The 20940-nt window shown below is 55.4% G+C and overlaps 1 protein-coding gene across 1 annotated transcript; it reads left to right on the forward strand.

Moving 5' to 3' along the window:
* The first annotated feature begins 13 nt into the window (after nucleotides 1–13).
* Nucleotides 14–2147, forward strand: LOC133751950 (cytochrome b-c1 complex subunit 9). Its single transcript, XM_062182199.1, has 2 exons — nucleotides 14–201; nucleotides 1877–2147. The coding sequence occupies exons 1-2, from the start codon at nucleotides 52–54 to the stop codon at nucleotides 1919–1921; spliced, it is 195 nt and encodes a 64-aa protein (XP_062038183.1). The 5' UTR covers nucleotides 14–51; the 3' UTR covers nucleotides 1922–2147.
* Nucleotides 2148–20940: the final 18793 nt, after the last annotated feature.

Below are 20940 nucleotides of genomic sequence, written 5' to 3' on the forward strand. Positions count from 1 at the left end.
GAGGTCGGCCTCGGCGCAGGCGCGGTGGCGCAAGGTCGGCACTGAGGAAACATGGCGGGCCCTACGGTCTCTTCGAGGTTGTACTCCTTGCTGTTCCGTCGGACTTCCACCTTTGCTCTCACCATCGTCGTGGGCGCCCTGTTCTTCGAGCGCGCCTTCGATCAAGGCGCGGACGCGATCTACGAGCACATCAACGAGGGGGTGAGGGCCCGAGCCGTCCCTGACCTTGGGCTTGGGGAGGCTGGGCGGGACTCAGTCTACCTTCACCGGGAAGGGGATCACCTGGGGGCTTTCTGTCTTGAGTCGGCCGACTGCCCTCTCGGCTCGGCGTGGATCCCAACACGTTAAACGGGGTTAGCAGGTCCCACTTTGCAGGGGTCGTGGGTATTTGATAGGTTCCACCCCGGCCCGTTTGCAACACTGAACCCTTAATGAGAGTCAAGGACTTTACTGGGGCCACGCACCGGGGAGGCAGGGGACAGTCAAGGCTGGAACTTGGCTGCTGCCTCTCAAGGGTCCCAGGGCAGACAGCAGGCTGCGGCTGTGGAAGGGACATCGTAGACACCGGCGCTCCTGGATGCCAGGGAGCGGCGTGCTGGTGAATGCCCCGGCCCCAACGTGTGCGTTACGTGTAGTGAACAGGGAACGAAGCGTGAGGTAGGGAGTACTTTTAAACCTCTTGTGTACCAGACGCTGGGCTACGTGCAGTGTGCGCGTCCTGGCTGCTACGGGGCAGGCGTGCACAGCGCCTGAGTCGCTTGGGTGCCCTGTTTGCACCCCGGCTGCTCTGCTCCCCACCCACCCCCCTGGAAGGCAGCGTGGTTGGGTCCCCGCCACCCATGTGGGAGAGCTGGGTTGAGTTCCTGGCCCACCCTGGCTGTTGGGGGTAGTGAACCAGGGGGTGGAAGAGCCCCGTCTCGGTTTCTGTTTCAAATAAAATGAAAGTGAAATTTTTAATTGAAAACTAATTAAGGGCCGGCGCCCTGGCTCACTAGGCTAATCCTCTGCCTGCGGCGCTGGCACCCCGGGTCGGGGCGCCGGATTCTGTCCCAGTTGCTCCTCTTCCAGGCCAGCTCTCTGCTGTGGCCCGGGAGCGCAGTGGAGGATGGCCCAAGTGCTTGGGCCCTGCACCCCATGGGAGACCAGGAGGAAGCACCTGGCTGCTGGCTTCGGATCGGTGTAGCTCCGACCATAGCGGCCATTTGGGGGGTGAACCAACGGAAGGAAGACCTTTCTCTCTGTCTCTCTCTCTCTCACTGTCTAACTCTGCCTGTAAAAAAAAGAGAGAGAGGGAATAAAAGAACTAATTAAGGCTGTACCAGGAAAAGCCTGGTGAGGAGCGCCCTGCCCCGTTGTTGCCTTGTGTTTTTAATGTGAAGCTGTTACAAATGTTAGGAATTGTGCTACAGCTGAGTATTGCCTTGAGTTTGCTTGCTACACATGCACTCTTTTTGTTTTATGTATGTGTGTGTGTTATTGGAAAGGGAGAGACAGACAAGGGATCTCCCACCAGCTGGATCACTCCCCAGATATCTGTAACAGCCAGGAATGGGTCAGGCCAAAGCCAGGGGCCAGGAACTCCCTCTGGGTCTCCCATATGGGTGGCAGGGACCCAAGCACTTGAATCATCGCCCATTGCCTCCAAGGGCGCACATCAGCAGGAAACTGGAACTGGGTGCAGAGCTGGGCGCGACCCCAGGCACTCGGATATGGGACGCAGGTGTCGTAACCAGCGTCTTGGCTGCCGTGCCAGGTGCCAGACCCCCGCCCCATAACCAGGGCGTGGCGTGTGGCTCTCACCCGCTGGGTCCTGGGGGTTCTTGGGAACTGAGAGAGGCGGGGCGTCCAGCTCATGGCTCTTGTCTTTAAAATGCAGAAGCTGTGGAAACACATCAAGCACAAGTATGAGAACAAGGAGTAGTTCCCGGGAGGCCCCTCAGGGCCGGAAGGACCAGGGCTGCCCTCCGCCGACCGTGGCCCCGAGCCAAGGCCTCTGCTTGAAGATGGAGCGCAAGTGAACTCTTCCTGGACCACCCTTAGCTGTTGGCAAGAAATGATGTCAGCTCCCTAACAGACTCTTTAATTTCTGCCGCGTGTGGAGTTTATTTAGTTGAAGTCATCAGCAAATAAATGTGAATTGTCCTTGAGACGTGCTTCTGGGGTTGGCTTTGTTAACGTTCCCATCTCTACTGTGTGACCCCTGAAGGGTGTCCACTGGCACTGGGAGTTTTCCATTAACTTTTTTTTTAAGGTAATTTTATTTTTTTAAAATGTTTATTTTACTTATTTGAAAGTTACAGAGAGAGGTAGAGACAGAGAGAGAGGTCATCCATCTGCTGGTTCACTCCCCTACTGGCCACAACAGCTGGAGCTGCGCCAATCTGAAGTCTGGAGCCAGGAGATTCTTCCAGGTCTCCCACCTGGGGGCAGGGACCCAAGGACTTGGCCATCTTCTACTGCTTTCCCAGGCTACAGCAGAGAGCTGGATCGGAAGTGGAGCAGCCAGGTCTTGAACCGGCAGCCATATGGGATGCCGGCATCACAGGCGGTGGCTTAATCCACTACACCACAGTCAGGCCCCTCCATTAACTTCTAAAGAACTATGGTTTTCAAAACAAGCTAGGATTGGAGATGTTACCTTTAGCTTTGGCTTCTAAATGATAATTCAGGATTTTTTTTTTTTTTTTCTTTTTAAAGATTTATTTGAAAGGCAGAGCCACAGAGAGAGAGGGAGAGACAGAGAGCTCTTCCATCTACCAGGTCACTACCCAAATGGCCGCAACGGCCAGAGCTGGGCCAGACCGAAGCCAGGAGCTCCCTCTGGGTCCCCCATGTGGGCGCAGGGGCCCATGGACTTGGGCCACCTTACACTGGCCTCCCAGGCCACAGCAGAGAGCTGGATGGGAAGCGGAGCAGCTCTGCTATGTGAGGCTGGCACTGCAGATGGTGGCTTCACCTGCCACAACGCCGGCCCTGATTCTATTAAATCACAGAGGCACGCTGTCTCGGCCATGGGGAAGCACTGTGGCCCCAGCTGCGGAGAGAAACCCTGGTAGAAAGGTCTTGAGCCACCCACGAACCTAGGCCATAGTCTCCATTCTGCCTTTAACTGGCTGAGTGTTGTTTTTGTTTTTAAGATTTATTTTAGGCCGGTGCCGTGGCTCAATAGGCTAGTCCTCCGCCTGCAGCACCGGCACACCGGGTTCTAGTCCCAGTCGGGGTGCCGGATTCTGTCCCAGTTGCTCCTCTTCCAGTCCAGCTCTCTGCTGTGGCCCAGGAAGGCAGTGGAGGATGGCCCAAGTCCTTGGGCCCTGCACCCCATGGGAGACCAGGAGAAGCACCTGGCTCCTGGCTTCAGATCAGTGCAGTGTGCCGGCCGCGGTGGCCATTGGAGGGTAAACCAACGGAAAAGGAAGACCTTTCTCTCTGTCTCTCTCTCACTGTCCACTCTGCCTGTTAAAAAAAATATATATATTTTATTTATTTGAAAGAGAATTATAGAGAGAGGCAGAGACAGAGAGAGAGGTTTTCCATCCACTGGTTCACTCCCCAGATGGCACCAATGGCCGGAGCTGCGCCAATCTGAAGCCAGGAGCTTCCTCTGGGTCTCCCACGCAGGTGTAGGGGCCCAAGGACTTGGCTCACCTTCCACTGCTTTCCCAGGCCACAGCAGAGAGCTGGATTGGAAGAGGAGCAGCCGGGACTAGAACCGGCGCCCATATGGGATGCCGGCGCTTGAGGCCAGAGCTTTAACCAGCTGCGCCACAGCACTGGCCCTGGCTGAGTGTCCTTTGATAGGCTGTCTGCCTCTCTGAACCGTGACCCCATACCAGAGTTCCACTCAGACGAATCCTCACTACCAGTTCCAGCTTTGCAGGCCAAGGGCAAGGCACTCAACCTTGCAGACCTTCAGTTTCCTTCTCAGTAAAATGGAAATAATAATACAAGTACCTTCTGCATGGGGCTTTGCTTTTTTTTAAGTTTTTTTTTTTTTTTTTGAAAGACATTTGTCCATCTGCTGGTTCACTCCCCAGGTGGCCACAACAGCCAGGCTGAAGCCAGGAGCTTCTGGGTCTCACCTGGTTGCAGGGGCCCAAGGACCTGTGCCATCTACCATTGCTCTCCCAGGCTATTAGCAGGGAGCTCAATCAGAAGAAGAGCAGCCAGGACCTGAACCAGCACCAATGTGGGATGCAGGTGTCCCAGGCCGCGGCTTTGCCCGCTTTGGCACAATGCCGGCCCTGGCAGTCTGGGCTTTACCAAAATCCACTGTGAGGGACTGTTCAGCTGTCACGCGAGGGAACAGCAAGCTCTGGCTTAGGTCGTGAATGCTCGCTGGGGCAGCTGTGGGCGGTTGGGTTAGAAGTGGCTGGGAGGGGGCGCAGAGGGACTGGCGGGTCCACAGCTTTGCCCTGAGCAGGGGTGGAGCAGTCCTGCCTTGAAGATGAGTTCCACCTCCTTGCTCTCTCCGACCTGGAGCCTGGCATGGCAGAGCCGGGATTCTGGATCATCCAGAATCTTCCTGGAGAGGGATGGTTCAGGTCAGGAAGCCCATGCAGAGACGGGAGAGACCCTAGAAATGAACCACTCTGTCCTTATGGGAGGCAAAGCGTGGAGAGGAAGTAGAGGTCTAGAGGTTTCCATCTGCCCAAGGCCGCCCGGGGTGGGCGTTGGTTCAGTGCTCAAGTTGCTGCTTGCGATGCCCGCATCCCATGGGGGAGTCCCTGGTGTGAGACCTGGTCCCCGTGGTTCTGAGCTGCCTTCCTGCCAGTGTGCATCCTGAGAGGCAGTAGGTGATGGCTCAAGTAATTGGGTCCTTGTCACCCACATGGGAGGTCTGGGTGGAATTCTGGGCTCCTGGCTTCAACCTGGCCCAGCCCTGGCTACTGTAGGTGTTGGGGGGTGGTGGAGGGCGGGGATGAACCAGTGGATGGAAGATCTTTCTGTCTGTTGATTACAAATAATTCTGGGACCAGCTCCATGGCACAGTAGGTTAATCCGCCTGCAGTGCTGGCATCCCATATGGGCACCAGTTCTAGTCCCGGCTGCCCCTCTTCCGGTCCCATTCTCTGCTATGGCCTGGGAAAGCAGTAGAAGATGGTCCAAGTGCTTGGGCCCCTGCACCTGCATGGGAGACCAGGAGGAAGCACCTGGCTCTTGGCTTCGGATTGGCGCAGCTACAGCCGTTGCGGCCATCTGGGGAGTGAACCAACAGAAGGAAGACCTCTCTCTCTCTTTCTCTCACTGTCTGTAACTCTACCTCTCAAATAAATAACATCTTAAAAAAATAAATAAAACTGATTTTTAAAATGATGGCACAGCTCTGGGGGTCCGATCAAGACCTGAGCCCTAGGAGAGGCTATCCTAAGACCCTTCAGAGTGGTGTCGGCTTCACACGGAGCAGGAGTGGGGAAGCTTTTTTTTTTCCTGCCAAGGGCCATTAGGATATTTATAACATCGTGGTTTACCAACTTACACCTGAGCCTGCTGCAGGTTTAGTGAACTTTGAGTCCCACCTGCGGTTGCCTTGGCAAGAACAGACCAGATGATTTTGAGGGCCTTATGTGGTCCAGACATCCTCCACCCCTGACATAGGGGATACATCTCGGGGGTTCATGATGGTCACGTAACGTGACGTTTTGCCCCGGAAGTAAGAGCTGTGTGCCAGTGAGCAGGAGAGCAGGGCGTTCTCGTGTGTGTTCTCATGTGTGTTACTCCGCAGTGGGTGATGACAAACTTGGGGCAGCAGGGTCAGGACCACGTGATCAGCTGCCTCAGGTGGGGTGCGTTCCCAGGCTCACCCCAGCCAGCAGGTGGCTACAGCTCAGATGCCCCACCACTGGTCACCTGCATGTCGGGGCTGTTGTAACTGTGTGTGGGGTGGGGGGGTGAGAGAGAGAGTGAGCATGTGTACCAGGGACCACACCACCTGCATGTCGGGGCTGTTGTAACTCTGTGTGTGTGTGTGTGAGCATGTGTACCAGGGACCACACCGCTGGTCACCTGCATGTCGGGGCTGTTGTAACTCTGTGTGTGTGTGTATGAGCCTGTGTACCAGGGAGCAGCCTTGTGGTACAGCAGATGAAGGTGCCACTGGTCACCTGCATGTCGGGGCTGTTGTAACTCTGTGTGTGTGTGTGTGTGTGTGTGGGTAAGCATGTGTACCAGGGACCACCGCTGGTCACCTGCATATCAGGGCTGTTGTAACTCTGTGTGTGTGTGTGTGTGAGCGAGCATGTGTACCAGGGACCACCGCTGGTCACCTGCATGTCGGGGCTGTTGTAACTCTGTGTGTGTGTGTGTGTGTGAGAGAGAGAGAGAGAGAGTGAGCATGTGTACCTGTGTGTGTGTGTGTGTGTGTGAGAGAGAGAGAGAGTGAGCATGTGTACCAGTGACCACACCACTGGTCACCTGCATGCCGGGGCTGTTGTAACTCTGTGTGTGTGTGTGTGTGTGAGTGAGCATGTGTACCAGTGACCACACCACTGGTCACCTGCATGTTGGGGCTGTTGTAACTCTGTGTGTGTGTGTGTGTGTGTGTGAGCGAGCATGTGTACCAGGGACCACCGCTGGTCACCTGCATGCCGGGGCTGTTGTAACTCTGTGTGTGTGTGAGCGAGCATGTGTACCAGGGAGCAGCCTGTGGTACAGCAGATGAAGGTGCCACTGGTCATGCACCTACACTGGATGCTAGTTCAACTCCCTGCTCTGCTTCCAATCCAGCTCCCCGCCAGTGTGCCTGAGAAGGCATCAAAAGGTGGCACAGGGCTTGGGCCCCTGCCACTCCCATGGGAGACCCTTTTGGAGTTCTTAGCTCCTGGCTTCAGCCTGGCCCAGACCTGAAGGTTGCAGCCATTTGGGGAGTGAACCAGTAGATGAAAGATCTCTCTGTGTTGCTCTGTCTTTCAAATAAATAAATCCTGAAAAATAAGATCTGAATTGAAAATAATGATTATAAACTCCCTTTTACCTATTGCATTGGATTGAGTAAAGTTTGCCTCGGAATCTGACCCACATTGGAAATAGGGTCTTTGCAGATGTGAGCAGTTAAGAAGTCAGACCACGGGGTGGTGACCTTGTATGAAGCCCATATGACGCAGCATCAGACGAGTTAGGTTGTCACAGGCCAGACGTTGCCAGCGACTGCCAGAAGCAAGGAAGGATTCTCCAGGGAGCGTGTGGTCCCGCCGACCCTGTGACTTTGGATGGCTGGCCTCCGGAACTGCTAGGAGATGAATTTCTGTTTGCAGAAAGAGAAACCCGGCTATGGTCATCTATGACAGTAACCCCAGGAGACGGACACGTCACCTAGGTGGCCGAGCTAAAAAGTGGCATCTAACCTTGTCAAAATCAGGAACAAATGGCGCAGATGGAGGGCTGGCAGCAGTGTGTGAGGTCACTCACGTCTTCCTGGGAGGTGTTTTGTACAAGTGTATCAAGAACCTAAATTGCGTATCTTTAAAATCCCGCATTGTGGTGCAGCAGGTGAAGCCGTTGCCTGCAACACCAGCATCCCTGTTGGTATGGTTCGAGTTCTGGTGGTTCCTCTTCCGGTCAAGTTCATTGCTAATGCCCTTGGAAGGCAGAAGATGATGGCCCAAGGGTTCGAGCCCTCTGCCACCTAATTGAGAGACCAGTGGAGTTCCTGGCTCCAGGCTTTGACTGGTTTAACCCTTGGGGGTGTCATAGCCCTTGGGGGAGTGAAGCAGAGATGGAAGATCAATCTCTATCTTTCCCTCTCTGTCTCCCCTTCCCTCTCTGTCACTGTGCCTTTCAAATAAATACATTTTTTAAAAGATTTATTTATGGGGCCAGCACTGTGGCATAATAGGTTAAGCCTCCACCTGTGGAACCAGCATCCCATGTGGGTGCCGCTTTGAGTCCTGGCTGCTCCACTTCCAATCCAGCTTGGGCCCCTGCAGCTGCATGGGAGGACCCGGAAGACCTCTTTTTCTGTCTCTCTCCCTCTCTAACTCTTCTTATCAAATAAATAAATACATATTTTTAAACATGTATTTATTTATTTGAGAGGTAGAGTTACAGACACAGAGAGAGAGGTCTTCCATCTGCTGGTTCACTCCCCAGAAGGCTGCAATGGCCAGAGCTGGCCCTATCGAAAGCCAGGAGCCAGAAGCTTTTCCTGGTCTCCCGTGTGGGTGCAGGGGCCCAAGCACTTGAGCCATCTTCCACTGCCTTCCCAGGCCATTAGCAGGGAGCTGGATAGGAAGTGGAGCAGCCGGGTCTTGAACCAGTGCCCATATGGGATGCTGGCACTGCAGGCAGAGGCTTAACCTTCTGTGCCACAGCACCGGCCCCTGAAAATCTTCTGCAAAACAAATTCATTTCTCACAGTTCTGGAGGCTGGGAAGTCCAAGGTTGAGCTGCTGGCAGACTCTGTGTCTAGTAAAGGCCCTACTTTTTCTGTTTTATTTTAAGATTTATTTCTTTGAAAGGCTGAGTTAGAGAGATCGTCCGCCTGGTGGTTCACTCCCCGAATGGCTACAGCAATCAGGACTGGCCCAGGCCAAAGCCAGGAGCCTGGAACTCCCTCTGGGTCCCGCATGGCTTTCCCAGCCACTTGAATCGGGATGCAGGCACTGCAAGGGGGTGGCGTAACCCGCCAGCCCCAAGGCACGTTTCTCACTGTGTCCTCACAAGGTGGACAGGGGTCTCTCCTGTAAGGACACGGATCCTGTGCAGGAGGGTTTGCCCCTTGGGACCTAAGTACCTCACCTCATCATGTCATCACGGCTCAGCCAACCTCACGAACGTGGAAGCCCTCTTCCAAATCAGGAAGCAGAAGAACCACTCAGTAGGGGCCAGCAGTGTGGCCCGGCAGGTTAAACTGCCACTTGCAACTTGGGCACCAAGGGTTTGTGTCCTGCTCCCTGCTAGTGTGCCCAGGAAGGCAGCAGACCATGGCCCAAGTGTTTGGGTCCCTGGACCCCATGTGGGAGACCAGGATGGAGGTCCTGGCTCCTGGCTTCAGCCTGGCCCAGCCCTGACTGTTGCAACCATCTGGAGCATGAAACAGCAGATGGAAAAAACTCTCTCTGCCTCTTTCTCCCCCTCTGTGTGCCACTCTGCCTTTGAAATAAACAATGGCAATATCTGTTTTAAATGTTCATTCATTCCTCTCGACTGTGCAAGTCCACTTTGGGATAATGATCTTCGAAATCATGTGTGCACCTGCACATACACACACATGCACACAGGTATTGGAACATTCTTTGGAATTAAAGGAATTAAGTCTTACAATAGAGAAGTGGTTAACTAAACAGGGTAGATTCATAATGTAGGAACCTGTGTAGACATTAAAAAAGAGGTGATTCAATTTATAACAGCGGAAAAAATGACTGGGTGGAAAAAACTACAGTGTGTTTAGTTTAGTTTGATCCTATCTATGTCAACACGCGCACATTGATTTGTGCACGTACAAAATACCACAGGATGTGCGTTGAGCTGTTCACAGTGGTTATCTCTGAGGAATGGGATTTCAAAGGACTTCCACTGTGTACGAGAGATATTGATTTTTTTTTTCTCACAATCAGCAGATACTGATCTAATAAAACATTTCATCAGGGCAGGCATTTGGTGCTGTGGCTGAGTTGCCACTTGAGAGAGACACTTGCGTCTCGTATAGGAATGCCTGGTGCAAGCCCCGGCTCCACATCCAGTTCCTCACCCTGGGAGGGAGGCAGCGGAGGATGGCCCAGGTGCTCGGGTCCCTGCCTCCCACCTGGGAGACCTGGCCTGGCTCAGTCCCAGGTGTTAGAGGGTGAATGAGGGGATGGGAGATCTTCTGTCTCTATCTGTGTGTCTTTGTCTCTTTTCCTTTCAAAATAAGTTTAAAAATCTAAAAAAAAAACCCAAAGGAATTTATTTTAAAAAGTTTTTTTTTTAATAAAACAGAAGGCAATTAAGTGAGAAATGGTTAAAGCAAATGTTCACACAACAGTCAAAATATAAAGCTAAGTGAAAAATGCTTGTCATAAAACCACATAGAGCAGAGACCAGAGCTGTGGCATAGCAGATAAAGTCTCCGCCTGCAGTGTCAGCAACCCTTGTGGCCGCCGGTTCAAGTCCCGGCTGCTCCACTTCCCATCCAGCTCCCTGCTAATGCGCCTGGGAAGCAGCAGAAGATGGCAGAAGTCCTTGGGCCCCTGTGCTCACGTAGGAGACCCTGATGAAGCTCCTGGCTTCTGGATTCTGCCTGGCCCAGCCCTGCCTTTGCAGCCATTTGGAGGTGAACCAGCGAATGGGAGGTCTCTCTCTACCTTTCTGCTTCATCCTCTCTGTAACTCTGACTTTCAAATATATAAATAAATGTTTTTTAAAAAAGTCAGAAACCACCTAGAGCATTCTTTATCCATTTAAAAAATACCATCTGGGCCGGCGCCGCGGCTCATTAGGCTAATCCTCCGCCTTGCGGCGCCAGCACACCGGGTTCTATTCCCGGTCAGGGCACCGGATTCTGTCCCGGTTGCCCCTCTTCCAGGCCAGCTCTCTGCTGTGGCCAGGGAGTGCAGTGGAGGATGGCCCAAGTGCTTGGGCCCTGCACCCCATGGGAGACCAGGAGAAGCACCTGGCTCCTGCCATCGGATCAGTGCAGTGCGCCGGCCGCGGTGGCCATTGGAGGGTGAACCAACGGCAAAAGGAAGACCTTTCTCTCTGTCTCTCTCTCTCACTGTCCACTCTGCCTGTCAAAAAAAAAAAAAAAATACCATCTATGCTGGCGCCGCGGCTCAACAGGCTAATCCTCTGCCTTGCAGCGCTGGCACACCGGGTTCTAGTCCCGGTCAGGGCACCGGATTCTGTCCCGGTTGCCCCTCTTCCAGGCCAGCTCTCTGCTATGGCCCGGGAGTGCAGTGGAGGATGGCCCAAGTGCTTGGGCCCTGCACCCTATGGGAGACCAGGAGAAGCACCTGGCTTCTGCCTTCGGAACGGCGCGGTGCGCTGGCCACGGCGGCCATTGGAGGGTGAACCAACGGCAAAAGGAAGACCTTTCTCTCTGTCTCTCTCTCTCTCTCACTGTCCACTCTGTCAAAAAAAAAAAAAAAATCTATGTGAAAGGTAGAGTTAGAGAGAGAGAGAGAGAGAGAGAGACAGAGAGAGGTCTTCCATCCACTGGTTCACTCCCCAGATGGCCGCAATGGCCAGAGCTAGTGCCGATCCAAAGCCAGGAGCCAGGAGCTTCTTCCAGGTTTCCCACATGGGTTCAGGGACCCGAGCCCTTGGGCCATCTTCCAGTGTCTTTCCAGGCCTTCCATAGCAGAGAGCTGGATCGGAATGGAACAGCTGGGGCTTTACCCACTGTACAACTGTGCCCCCCCCCCCAGCTTGTGTAACGTGTAAGAACAGACCAGTGCAGTGGTGCAGCGGATTAACCACTTGTTTGCAGTGTCCCGTATTGGAGGGCGGCTCCACTTCTGACCCAGCTCCCTGCTAACGCTCCTGGGAAAGCAGCAGAGGATGGCCCAAGTGCTTCGGTGCCTGTCACCCACATGGGAGACCCAGATGGAGTCCAGACTGCTGGTTTAGTCCTGGCCCAGCCTCCGAAGTGGCCTCTTGGAGAGTGAACCAGAGGACAGAAGATTCTCTCCCTCTCTCTCTGTCACTCTGCCTTTCAAATAAATAAATACATCTTTAAAAAAATAATCGGAAATGCTCCCACCCATGTCTACTACGTGTGAGTCATATTTCAGCTTCACTGTGTTTTCCTCAGACCTCTACATCTGCATCAAGCCTGTGCTATTTTCCTAAGGAAGGCTGTAAGTTAATTAAAAAGGGGGGCCGGCGCTGTGGCTTAACAGGCTAATCTTCCACCTTGCGGCGCCGGCACACCGGTTCTAGTCCCAGTTGGGGCGCCGGATTCTATCCCGGTTGCCTCTCTTCCAGGCCAGCTCTCTGCTGTGGCCCGGGAGTGCAGTGGAGGATGGCCCAAGTGCTTGGGCCCTGCACCCCATGGGAGACCAGGAGAAGCACCTGGCTCCTGGCTTTGGATCAGCGCGATGAGCCGGCCGCAGCGGCCATTGGAGGGTGAACCAACGGCAAAAAGGAAGACCTTTCTCTCTGTCTCTCTCTCTCTCACTATCCACTCTGCCTGTCAAGAAAAAAAGAAAAAAAAGGGGGTGGGGGCTGTGAGCCCCCAGCCCTGGCTGCAGGCCTGAGCTCCCGGCAGTGCAGGCGGGGACTTATCCCCGGGTGGCTCTGCCAGGTGAGAGCTGGGACCCTACAGAGCCCCCAGGAGGGATCTGTCTGCCACGCAGCTGGGAAGTGAGGGTCAGCACCTTCCCCAGACCACCACCAGGAAGCTCTTACCAGACGAAAGTTCCTTTCTCTCAAGCCCGGCCCTAGGTATCTCCTGGGGTCGTGAGCTAGGTCGGTGTTTAAAGGTAGAAACCCTAGGACTCCCTGCCTGCTCCCCAGCACAGGTGTCAGGAAAAGCCAGAAGCTGGAGGACCTCATAAAGAAAGTTCCAGAAGGTCCCAGAAATCTGAGAAAGTGGTGTTCAGTGGAGCTCTGAGCAAGCCCTTGTGGCCGTGTCCCTTAGCTGGTTTCTTTTTAAATTTTATTTATTTTTTTAAAGATTTGTTTATTTATTTGAAAGGCAGAGTGAGAGAGAGAGAGGGGGGTCTTCCATCCACTGGTTCATTCCCCAAATGGCTGCAACGGCTGGAGCTGCCCCAATCCAAAGCCAGGAGCCAGGAGCTTCTTCCAGGTCTCCCACGAGGGAGCAGGGGTCCAAGGACTTGGGCCATCTTCTACTGCTATCCCAGGCCACAGTAGAGAGCTGGATCGGAAGTGGAGCAGCTGAGTCTGGAACCCATAGGGAATGCTGGCACTGCAGGCAGCGGCTTTACCCACTTCGCCACAGCGCCGGCCCCTACTATTTTTAACTTGCATCCCCTGGTTCACTCCCCAAATGCCCCTAACAGCCAGGGCTGGGCCAGGCCAGAGCCAGGAGCTGGAAACGCCATCCCAGTCTCTGAAGTGGGTGTCAGGGACCCAAGCACTTGACCGCCTCTCCTGCTGCCTCCCAAGGTGCACACTGGCAGCAGGCTGCACAGAGTGGAGGAGCTGGGACTGGAGCCAGGTGCTCAGGTGTGGGTATGGCATTCCAAGCCGCGTCTCAACCACTGTGCCAGACACCCACCCCTTTATATTGTTGTCGTCATACCCAGTGCGAGCGGAGATGTAAGAAACGCTTGCCCCGATGCTGCTGGCGGGAGAACCGGCTCAGTAACACCAGCCAAAGGAAACCTGACCTGGTAATTCTACCCCCAAGAATTTATCCCGAGGAAGGACTCATGATGTGGGTAAATAGTTAGCCCCGAGACTCTTCACCATCGTTTAATAGCAAATAATTAGAAACAACCGAAATGTGCACCAGGGAGCAGCTGGGCTAAGGCGTAGCATACTGATTGCGAAGACGTGGGAAGGCGTGCGCAGCATCCATTGGCTGGATAAGCAGCTATAATAGCATGCGTGCTATGGTTCTGTTTTTATAGAAAATCAATGTGTGTGTTCCTTTTTGTTTAAAAAAAAAAAATGCTGGCAGGAAAAGGACTCAGGTCCTAACCGCGGTGCCTTCTGCACAGGGGGTTCTCGGCAGTTTTTCTTTGCTTGCTTGTGCGATCCACGCCGGGCGCCGGGCACGTTACTGCCTTTTGTCATCAGGGCAGGGAGCCGTGCACCTTATTAAAAAAAAAAAAAAAAGCCCTGATTCCTTTCCCGGAACCCAGCCCTTCCCGAAACAAGGCCCGAGGATCGTCCTACAAATGAGTTTGAAGTCTTCGGAGGAAAGGACAGAAATCAATGAATTTTAAACGCCCGAGCTGCGCGGGCGCGGTGGAAGGAATACAAATTCCTTGGGCAAGACGAAGGTTGTGGCAGCTGCTGAGCGATCGGGAGGACGAACAGTCTGTACCAGGGCAGGCAACCGGCGCCCACAGACGAGCGCACACAAAAATAGCTGCCGCTCTGGGCACCCGCCCAGGGCCAGGGTGCTCGGAGCCGCGGCGCCCCCATTCCGAGGTGTGCACTGCTCATCTGGGCGTGCAGGTGGAAAAGGAGGCTCAGAGAGGGTCCGCGCCTTGCCCAGGGTAACACAGCCAGTGAGAGTGGAGCAGGGACTCTCGGCTCCGGAGGACAGCCACGGAAGCATCCTTTTCCCTCTTCTCCTTGGCGCCTTGGCCTGACGCACTCGGGCTTGGAGATAGACTGAATGCCAAGGGCAGACTGCAGCCAGCACCAAGGACAAGGTCACGAAGGAATGTGGAGAAAGTGCTGGCTGGGAGCTGCCCAGCTGGCCGCCTCCCTGCAGCTCCTGGCTTTTACCCCCGTTCAGACACCCACACAGAACCTTGCCTTGCAAAGCTGCCAGATCAGCTCCCCTGCTCAAGCGCCCTCCGTGGCTCCCCATTATCCACAAGTTCAACTTCCAGGTCCTTTGCTGAACGCTGAAAACCCAGGCTCCTCTAAACCTGCCGAGCAGGGGCCTGCCTCGCCAAGCCGCTCCTCGCCGGCACCTTGCGCCTGGGCGTGGATGCTGGGACGGGTCCACACCTGAGACTGAATCCCAGCTCTGCTGTGCTCCAGTGGGGAGACCTTGGGGGCGTTATGAAGCTCCGGGGGGGGGGGTGGGTGGGAGGCAGAGGGTGTTGGGATGGAGCTTGTGAGGTGCTCAGCCTGGGTCTATCAAGGGTGAACTTGTTACGCAGACACGGCGGGAATGGACTGATGGGGCTCCCTGCGCCGTCGTCAGGGGCCAGCGTCTCATTAGCACATTTGATCCACAGGACGCCGAGAGGGGATGTCTGTGCGGGGCTGACTCACCCCGTGCCACCCCTGCCTCATCCCTGCTGCTTTCAAACCATGCTCCCTCCCTCCCCCCGCTCCTGCGGCCCGATCGCTTCCTTGTGTTCTCCATTGTGCCCCTTGACAATCTTGTTCCCAACGCCTCTGACGCTGTTGTAAGCCCTGCAGCCTCTTGTCTTCCTCGGGCAGCTCTTATCTCTCCCGTGCACCTTTCCACCGTGTAACGGAGCCCTCTCTCGGCTTTCCCCGCCCAGCCCACTCCCTCCTCACAGGACTCCAGCCGTGAGAGCCGCCTCCTGCCCTAGGGCTGCCATTCAGTTCCATGTGACGCCCGAGTTCCCTGGAAGCCTATCTCTCCCCTCCACTGCTGGACACGGAGGCTGTGGCAGAGCAGAGATTGGCGGTGGGGGGCGGGGGGGAGATCCAACTTCTCCTCTCCTCTCCTTCACTTGCCCCTCTGTCCATAGACTGACCTGAGTTATAGGTTGTATCAGCAGAGGTATGGCGCGTAGAACCAAGGAGGTGATAGGCGCTCTTTTCCACGCTGAGCCCCCCAGCTGTGCGGTATCATGGCTGCCAGTGCCAGTGCCGAGGTGGAGGGAGGGAGGAAATCCAAGGGGCTGACAGCATGGAGCTTGGAGGCTGCAAACCTGGGTTTTTATTCTATGCAGAGCTCTTTGCAAGCTGCGCGAGACTGCATACCCAGATGAGGCTTGTCATCCCACCTGTGGCCCAGCTTCTAAAGAGGATCCAGGAGGTAACCTCCAGGGCACCCGTCACACACGCCCCAGGCTGGGCTATGCTTTTCTGTCTGGCTTCTAGGTGTTCCGGCCATCGAGAGCCCAGAAGCTTCTGGAAGAACAGTCCTGAAGGGGTCCAGGGCAGTTCTGCCAAGAGAGTGAGCTTACGAGGCCTCTGCTCACAGGGACCCAGGAGGGCTTGACAGGTGCCTCCCACCAGTACCCCACCTTTTCTGTGCACCCCAACCCTCCCCTCTTGCTGTGTCCCAGCAGGCAGGGGCAGTACACACCCTGTTCCAGTCACCCTGCCAGCATCGCCAGTTTACGAACAAAGCAACTGTAGGGGGTAAGCTGCTGCCTGTGACGCCGGCATCCTATAGGAGAGCGCCAGTTCAAGTCCTGGCTGCTCCACTTCTGCTCCAGCACCCTGCTGAAGTGCCTGGGAAAACGATGGCCCAAATGCTTGGGCCCCCGCACCCATGTGGGGAGACCCAGAGGAAACTTGGCTTCTGGCTTCTGGTTCCTGGCTCCTGGCTCCTGGTTTTGGCCTGGCCCAGTCAGAGGTCATTGTGATACAGTGTAACCAGCTAGTTAAAGTTTAGGCAGGTGGAACTCTTGTATGTCTGCAAAGTTAACCCTATCTCTTTAACTGTCGGCTTGATACGCCCACCTCCCCAGGATGCACCTGTCCCACCTGGGACCAGGGCGCATGCTCAGACCCACCCCAGCTGTATATCTGATGGGGGGGGGGTGCCGCCCCCTTCCTTATAAAAATAGGCAGCAGGAAGGAGGGAGTCCTTTGGCTCGAACGGCCCCTGTTTTTCTCTCTTTCCACCGTGGACCAGTCTCAGAGGGACGCTCTCCTGTGCTCAAAGGTACTGTGTTGTGTTTTTGTTGTTATTGTTGTTTTGGTTATTCTTTTCTTCTGATTTCCGGGCAACGCTTTGGCCCACTCACGTTGGGCATTCCTCTGGGTGGCACAGCCCACACTCGGCGTGAATGTTGCCTCTGTTCCCTTGCGGTCCAATAAATTCTGTTCCAGTGTGCACATACTGGGCGCTGCTTCCCGGGGAGATGGGAGCCTGGATTGGAAATTAATGTATTCAGGGGCTGGCATTGTGGCACAGCCGGCGAGGCTGCCAGCTGGGACGCCAGCCTCCCATATGGGCGCCGGTTCAAATCCCGGCTGCTCCACTTCCAATCTAGCTCCCTGCTAATGTGCCTAGGAAAAGCAGCTGAGGATGGTCCCAGTATTTGGGCCCCTGACACCCACCGGGGAGACCCAGAAAAAGCTCCTGGCTTCGACCTGGCCCAGCCCTGGCTGTTACAGTCATCTGGAAGGTGAACCAGAGGATGGAAGATCTCTCTGTGTCTCTGCCTCTCACTCTGTCACTCTTTCAAAGGTGAAGCCCCTTAGCTCACAGCCACAGAGCTCAGCCCTGCTCTGAATGAAAGGCAAAGGCCAAGTAGGCCACCAGCTGTCAGCCGTCCCAGACCGCCCCGGGAAAAGGTGTGGTCTGGCCATCACACGTAGTGAGCTCACCTGCGCCTTTCTCTGCAGCCCTTCCGGAGCGGGGCGGGTGTTGTCCAGTTGCCTCCCCTCCCGCTGACGATGGAGCTGGTCCTCAGCTGTTGCTGATGTCCCGCGTCAGAGCCCATCAGCCCTGGAGGCTGGACCCTGCCCGTTCCGGCGTGTGACACCGGGGAGTTCAGCCCATCTTCCTCTAAGCAAATTCTCCAAAGAGACGCCGGGGACAGGAAGTCAGCGCAGTGCAGACCCCGCGTCCCACGTTGGAACATCTCCTGACTCCAGCTTCCTGCTAGTGGAGACCCTGGGAGGCAGCAGTGATGGCTCAGGCCACTGGGCCCCTGCCAGCCACGTGGGAGACCTGGGTGGAGTTCCTGGTTCCTGGCTCCAGCCCAAGCCATTGTGGGCCTGCCCCGCCCCCACCTCCAATAAATACATTTAAAAACCAAATACAACAAAGCAGTCTGGTTACACAGTTCCTAGGCTCGCCTAGAGGCAGGGGCCCCGGGGAGAGGCTGTTCCTTGACGGAACCAGGGAAGCAAAAGTCCTAGAGTTGGAGCCACCCCCTGACTGTCCTGGGGACACTCTGCCCACAGCTGCCCACCTGAGAACCTGCGCCCCCTGGGGGTAGCAGGAGGTTTGTGCAGTTTCCTGCCTGGACGGTTCAAGGACCGCAGAGAAGTGGGAACTGGCCCGAGGGCGGAGCGGCCTGCCTGCCCATCAGCCCGCACTGGGTGCTCTCTTCCCTTCCTCCTTTTTGAACGATGATTTGTTTATTGTATTTGAAAGGCAGAGAAAGAGAAACATGTAGAGAGACAGAAGTCTCCCATCTGCTGGTTCACTCCCCATATGCCCCAGACAAGCCAGGCTTGGCCCGGGCTGAAGCCAAGAGCCTGGAAGTCCATCTAGGTCACCTACAGGGGTGGCAGGGACCCAAGCACTTGAGCTGTCACCTGCTCCTTCCCAGCGTGCACATTAGCAGGGCCCTGGGTGAGAAGCAGAGCAGCCAGGACTAGAACCCCGGCACTCTGATAGGAGCCGCAGGTATCCCAAACCCGGCACTCTGATAGGAGCCGCAGGTATCCCAAACCCGGCACTCTGATAGGAGCCGCAGGTATCCCAAACCCGGCACTCTGATAGGAGCCGCAGGTATCCCAAGTGGCAGCTTTACTGCTGCCCCCAGTGCCTGCCCCTTCTTTCTCACCTTTGTCCCCAAACCTAGGATGGAGCCAGGCAATTTCCATCTCTTTCCCGTGTCAACCAGATTCACTGCTTTCAGAGGAACCTCCTCACCCCATCCTGAGTCATGACCTCACCTGACCTTGACCATTCCCTGTGCCCATAAGGTGGGGGTGGGAGGTTGTACCTGAGCGAGTGCAAACAGAGGAGCATATAGAGAGCCATAGCAGAGAGCTGGCCTGGAAGAGGGGCAACCGGGACAGAATCCAGCGCCCTGACCGGGACTAGAACCCGGTGTGCCGGCGCCGCAAAGCGGAGGATTAGCCTGTTGAGCCACGGCGCCGGCCTAATGTGATCGTCCTTTATTGCCAGTGGTGGGGAGTGGGCCATGCCCCAAGAACTCTCGATCCTGAAGCTCAAAGCAACAGGGTTTATAAAGGCAAAAACCATGAGAAAGGGAGGCGGAATACTTGGTTACTTGGGTAAAGTTGACCTAAGGCCTATGGGAGACTAATATCAATTACAATCTTAACATTAACCCAGGTACAGCTTGTCTTTTTTTTTTTTTTTTAAAGATTTATTTATGGCTGGCGCCATGGCTCAACAGGCTAATCCTCTGCCTAGTGGCTCCGGCACACCGGGTTCTAGTCCTGGTCGGGGCACCGGATTCTGTTCCGGTCACTCCTCTTCCAGTCCAGCTCTCTGCTGTGGCCCGGGAGTGCAGTGGAGGATGGCCCAAGTGCTTGGGCCCTGCACCCCATGGGAGACCAGGAGAAGCACCTGGCTCCTGCCATCGGATCGGCGCGGTGCGCTGGCCATTGGAGGGTGAACCAACGGCAAAAAGGAAGACCTTTCTCTCTGTCTCTCTCACTGTCCACTCTGCCTGTCAAAAATAAAAAAATAAAATAAAATAAGATTTATTTATTTGAAAGTCAGCATTACACAGAGTAGAGGAGAAAGAGGGAGAGAGATAGAGGTCTTCAATCTGTTGGTTCACTCCTTGGTTGATCGCATTGGTCGGAGCTGTGCCAATCCGAAGCAAGGAGTTTTTTCAGGTCTCCCATGTGGGTTCAGGGGCCCAAGCACTTGGGCCATCTTCTACTGCTTTCCCAGGCCATAGCAGGGAGCTGGATCGGAAGTGGAGCAGCCAGGACTCAAACCGGCGCCCACAGGGGATGCTGGCACTGCAGGTTGCGGCTTTACCCGCTACACCACAGCGCCGGCCCCATCCTTTCTGTTTTTAAGCTTGAGCGACCATGCTCGGGGGTTTCCATGCTTTGCCGAGTGTGATGTAGGGGACTGCTATTATCTGAGTGGTTTTAGATCATAGTTTCAGACCAGAGTCTCATGGTGTTGGGGGAGGCGGTGTTCCAGAATGGAGTCCCTACTGCCAAGGTTTTACTTCAAGAAGAAACGGGGCCGGCGCCGTGGCTCAACACGCTAATCCTCCGCCTTGCGGCGCCAGCAGCCCGGGTTCTAGTCCCGGTCGGGGCGCCGGATTCTGTCCCGGTTGCTCCTCTTCCAGGCCAGCTCTCTGCTGTGGCCCGGGAGTGCAGGGGAGGATGGCCCAAGTGCTTGGGCCCTGTACCTGCATGGGAGACCAGGAGAAGCACCTGGCTCCTGACTTCGGATCAGCGTGATGCGCCGGCCACAGCGGCCATTGGAGGGTGAACCAACGGTAAAGGAAGACCTTTCTCTCTCTCTCTCTCTCTCTCTCTCTCTCACTATCCACTCTGCCTGTCAGCAGAGGCCGGGAACGGGAACTCAGCGTCGGTCATTCTCATCATTGAGACCACAGCAAGAGGAGCCGGGTGAGGGGCTGGTGCCGGGGCGCAGCAAGTTCAAGCCGGGTCAAAGCGCTGGTCCCAGCTGCTCTGCCTGAGATCCAGCTCCCTGCTAGTGCGCCTGGGCCTGGGCCCTTCCCACCCATGTGGGAGACCCGGATGGAGTTCCAGGCTCCTGGCTTCAGCCAGTCTGAAAGTTGCAGCCATCTGGGGTGTGAACCAGTGGTTGGAATGTGTGTGTGTATGTGTGTGTAACTTTGCCTTTCAAATAAGTCTTAAAAAATAAATAAAACCCAGGTGAAATCTTCATGGCAGGGGAGACGGGCTGAAGCCCCCACCCCAGCAGAGGAGGTGGGCTCTGAAACGCCAGGGCCTGAGGTGGGGCTGGTGGGGGACTGGTGGGGGAGGGGTTGCATAGGTTGAGAAAATTAAACTAAGTGCCCCTTAAGGTTCTGTGCGTTCTGCCAGTCTGTAAATTCTCTTGATGATTATGGATTGTTGGAAGAGAATTTCCAGGGTGAGCGAAGTTAGGATTTTGTGCTCCTTTTAAGGACACCCTCCCCCCTCCATCCTCCCCCACACCCTCCACAACCCCGCCCACGTGGGGCTGGAGGTGGAGATGTAACCGTTAGACAGAATGAATTCCCATCCCCCTACTGGCTCAGGCAACAAGCTCCCTCCCTTGTGGGACAGAGCCTGGTGAGGCTGGAGGTCTGGGGAACCTCCCTCTGGGCCCTGGCGCCATCCCTCTCTCTCTGGGTTACACCCCCCAAGTGGGTCCCCCAGAGCTCTGGCGCCCCCTGGCTGCACACACCCTCCTCACCTCTGACCTCTCGGCCTCTAACACCCAGCTGCTTCTAAGACGGGCCGCAGCGCCACGCTCCATCT

The sequence above is a fragment of the Lepus europaeus genome, chromosome 23 (assembly GCF_033115175.1).
Source record: "Lepus europaeus isolate LE1 chromosome 23, mLepTim1.pri, whole genome shotgun sequence".
Classification (NCBI taxonomy): domain Eukaryota; kingdom Metazoa; phylum Chordata; class Mammalia; order Lagomorpha; family Leporidae; genus Lepus; species Lepus europaeus.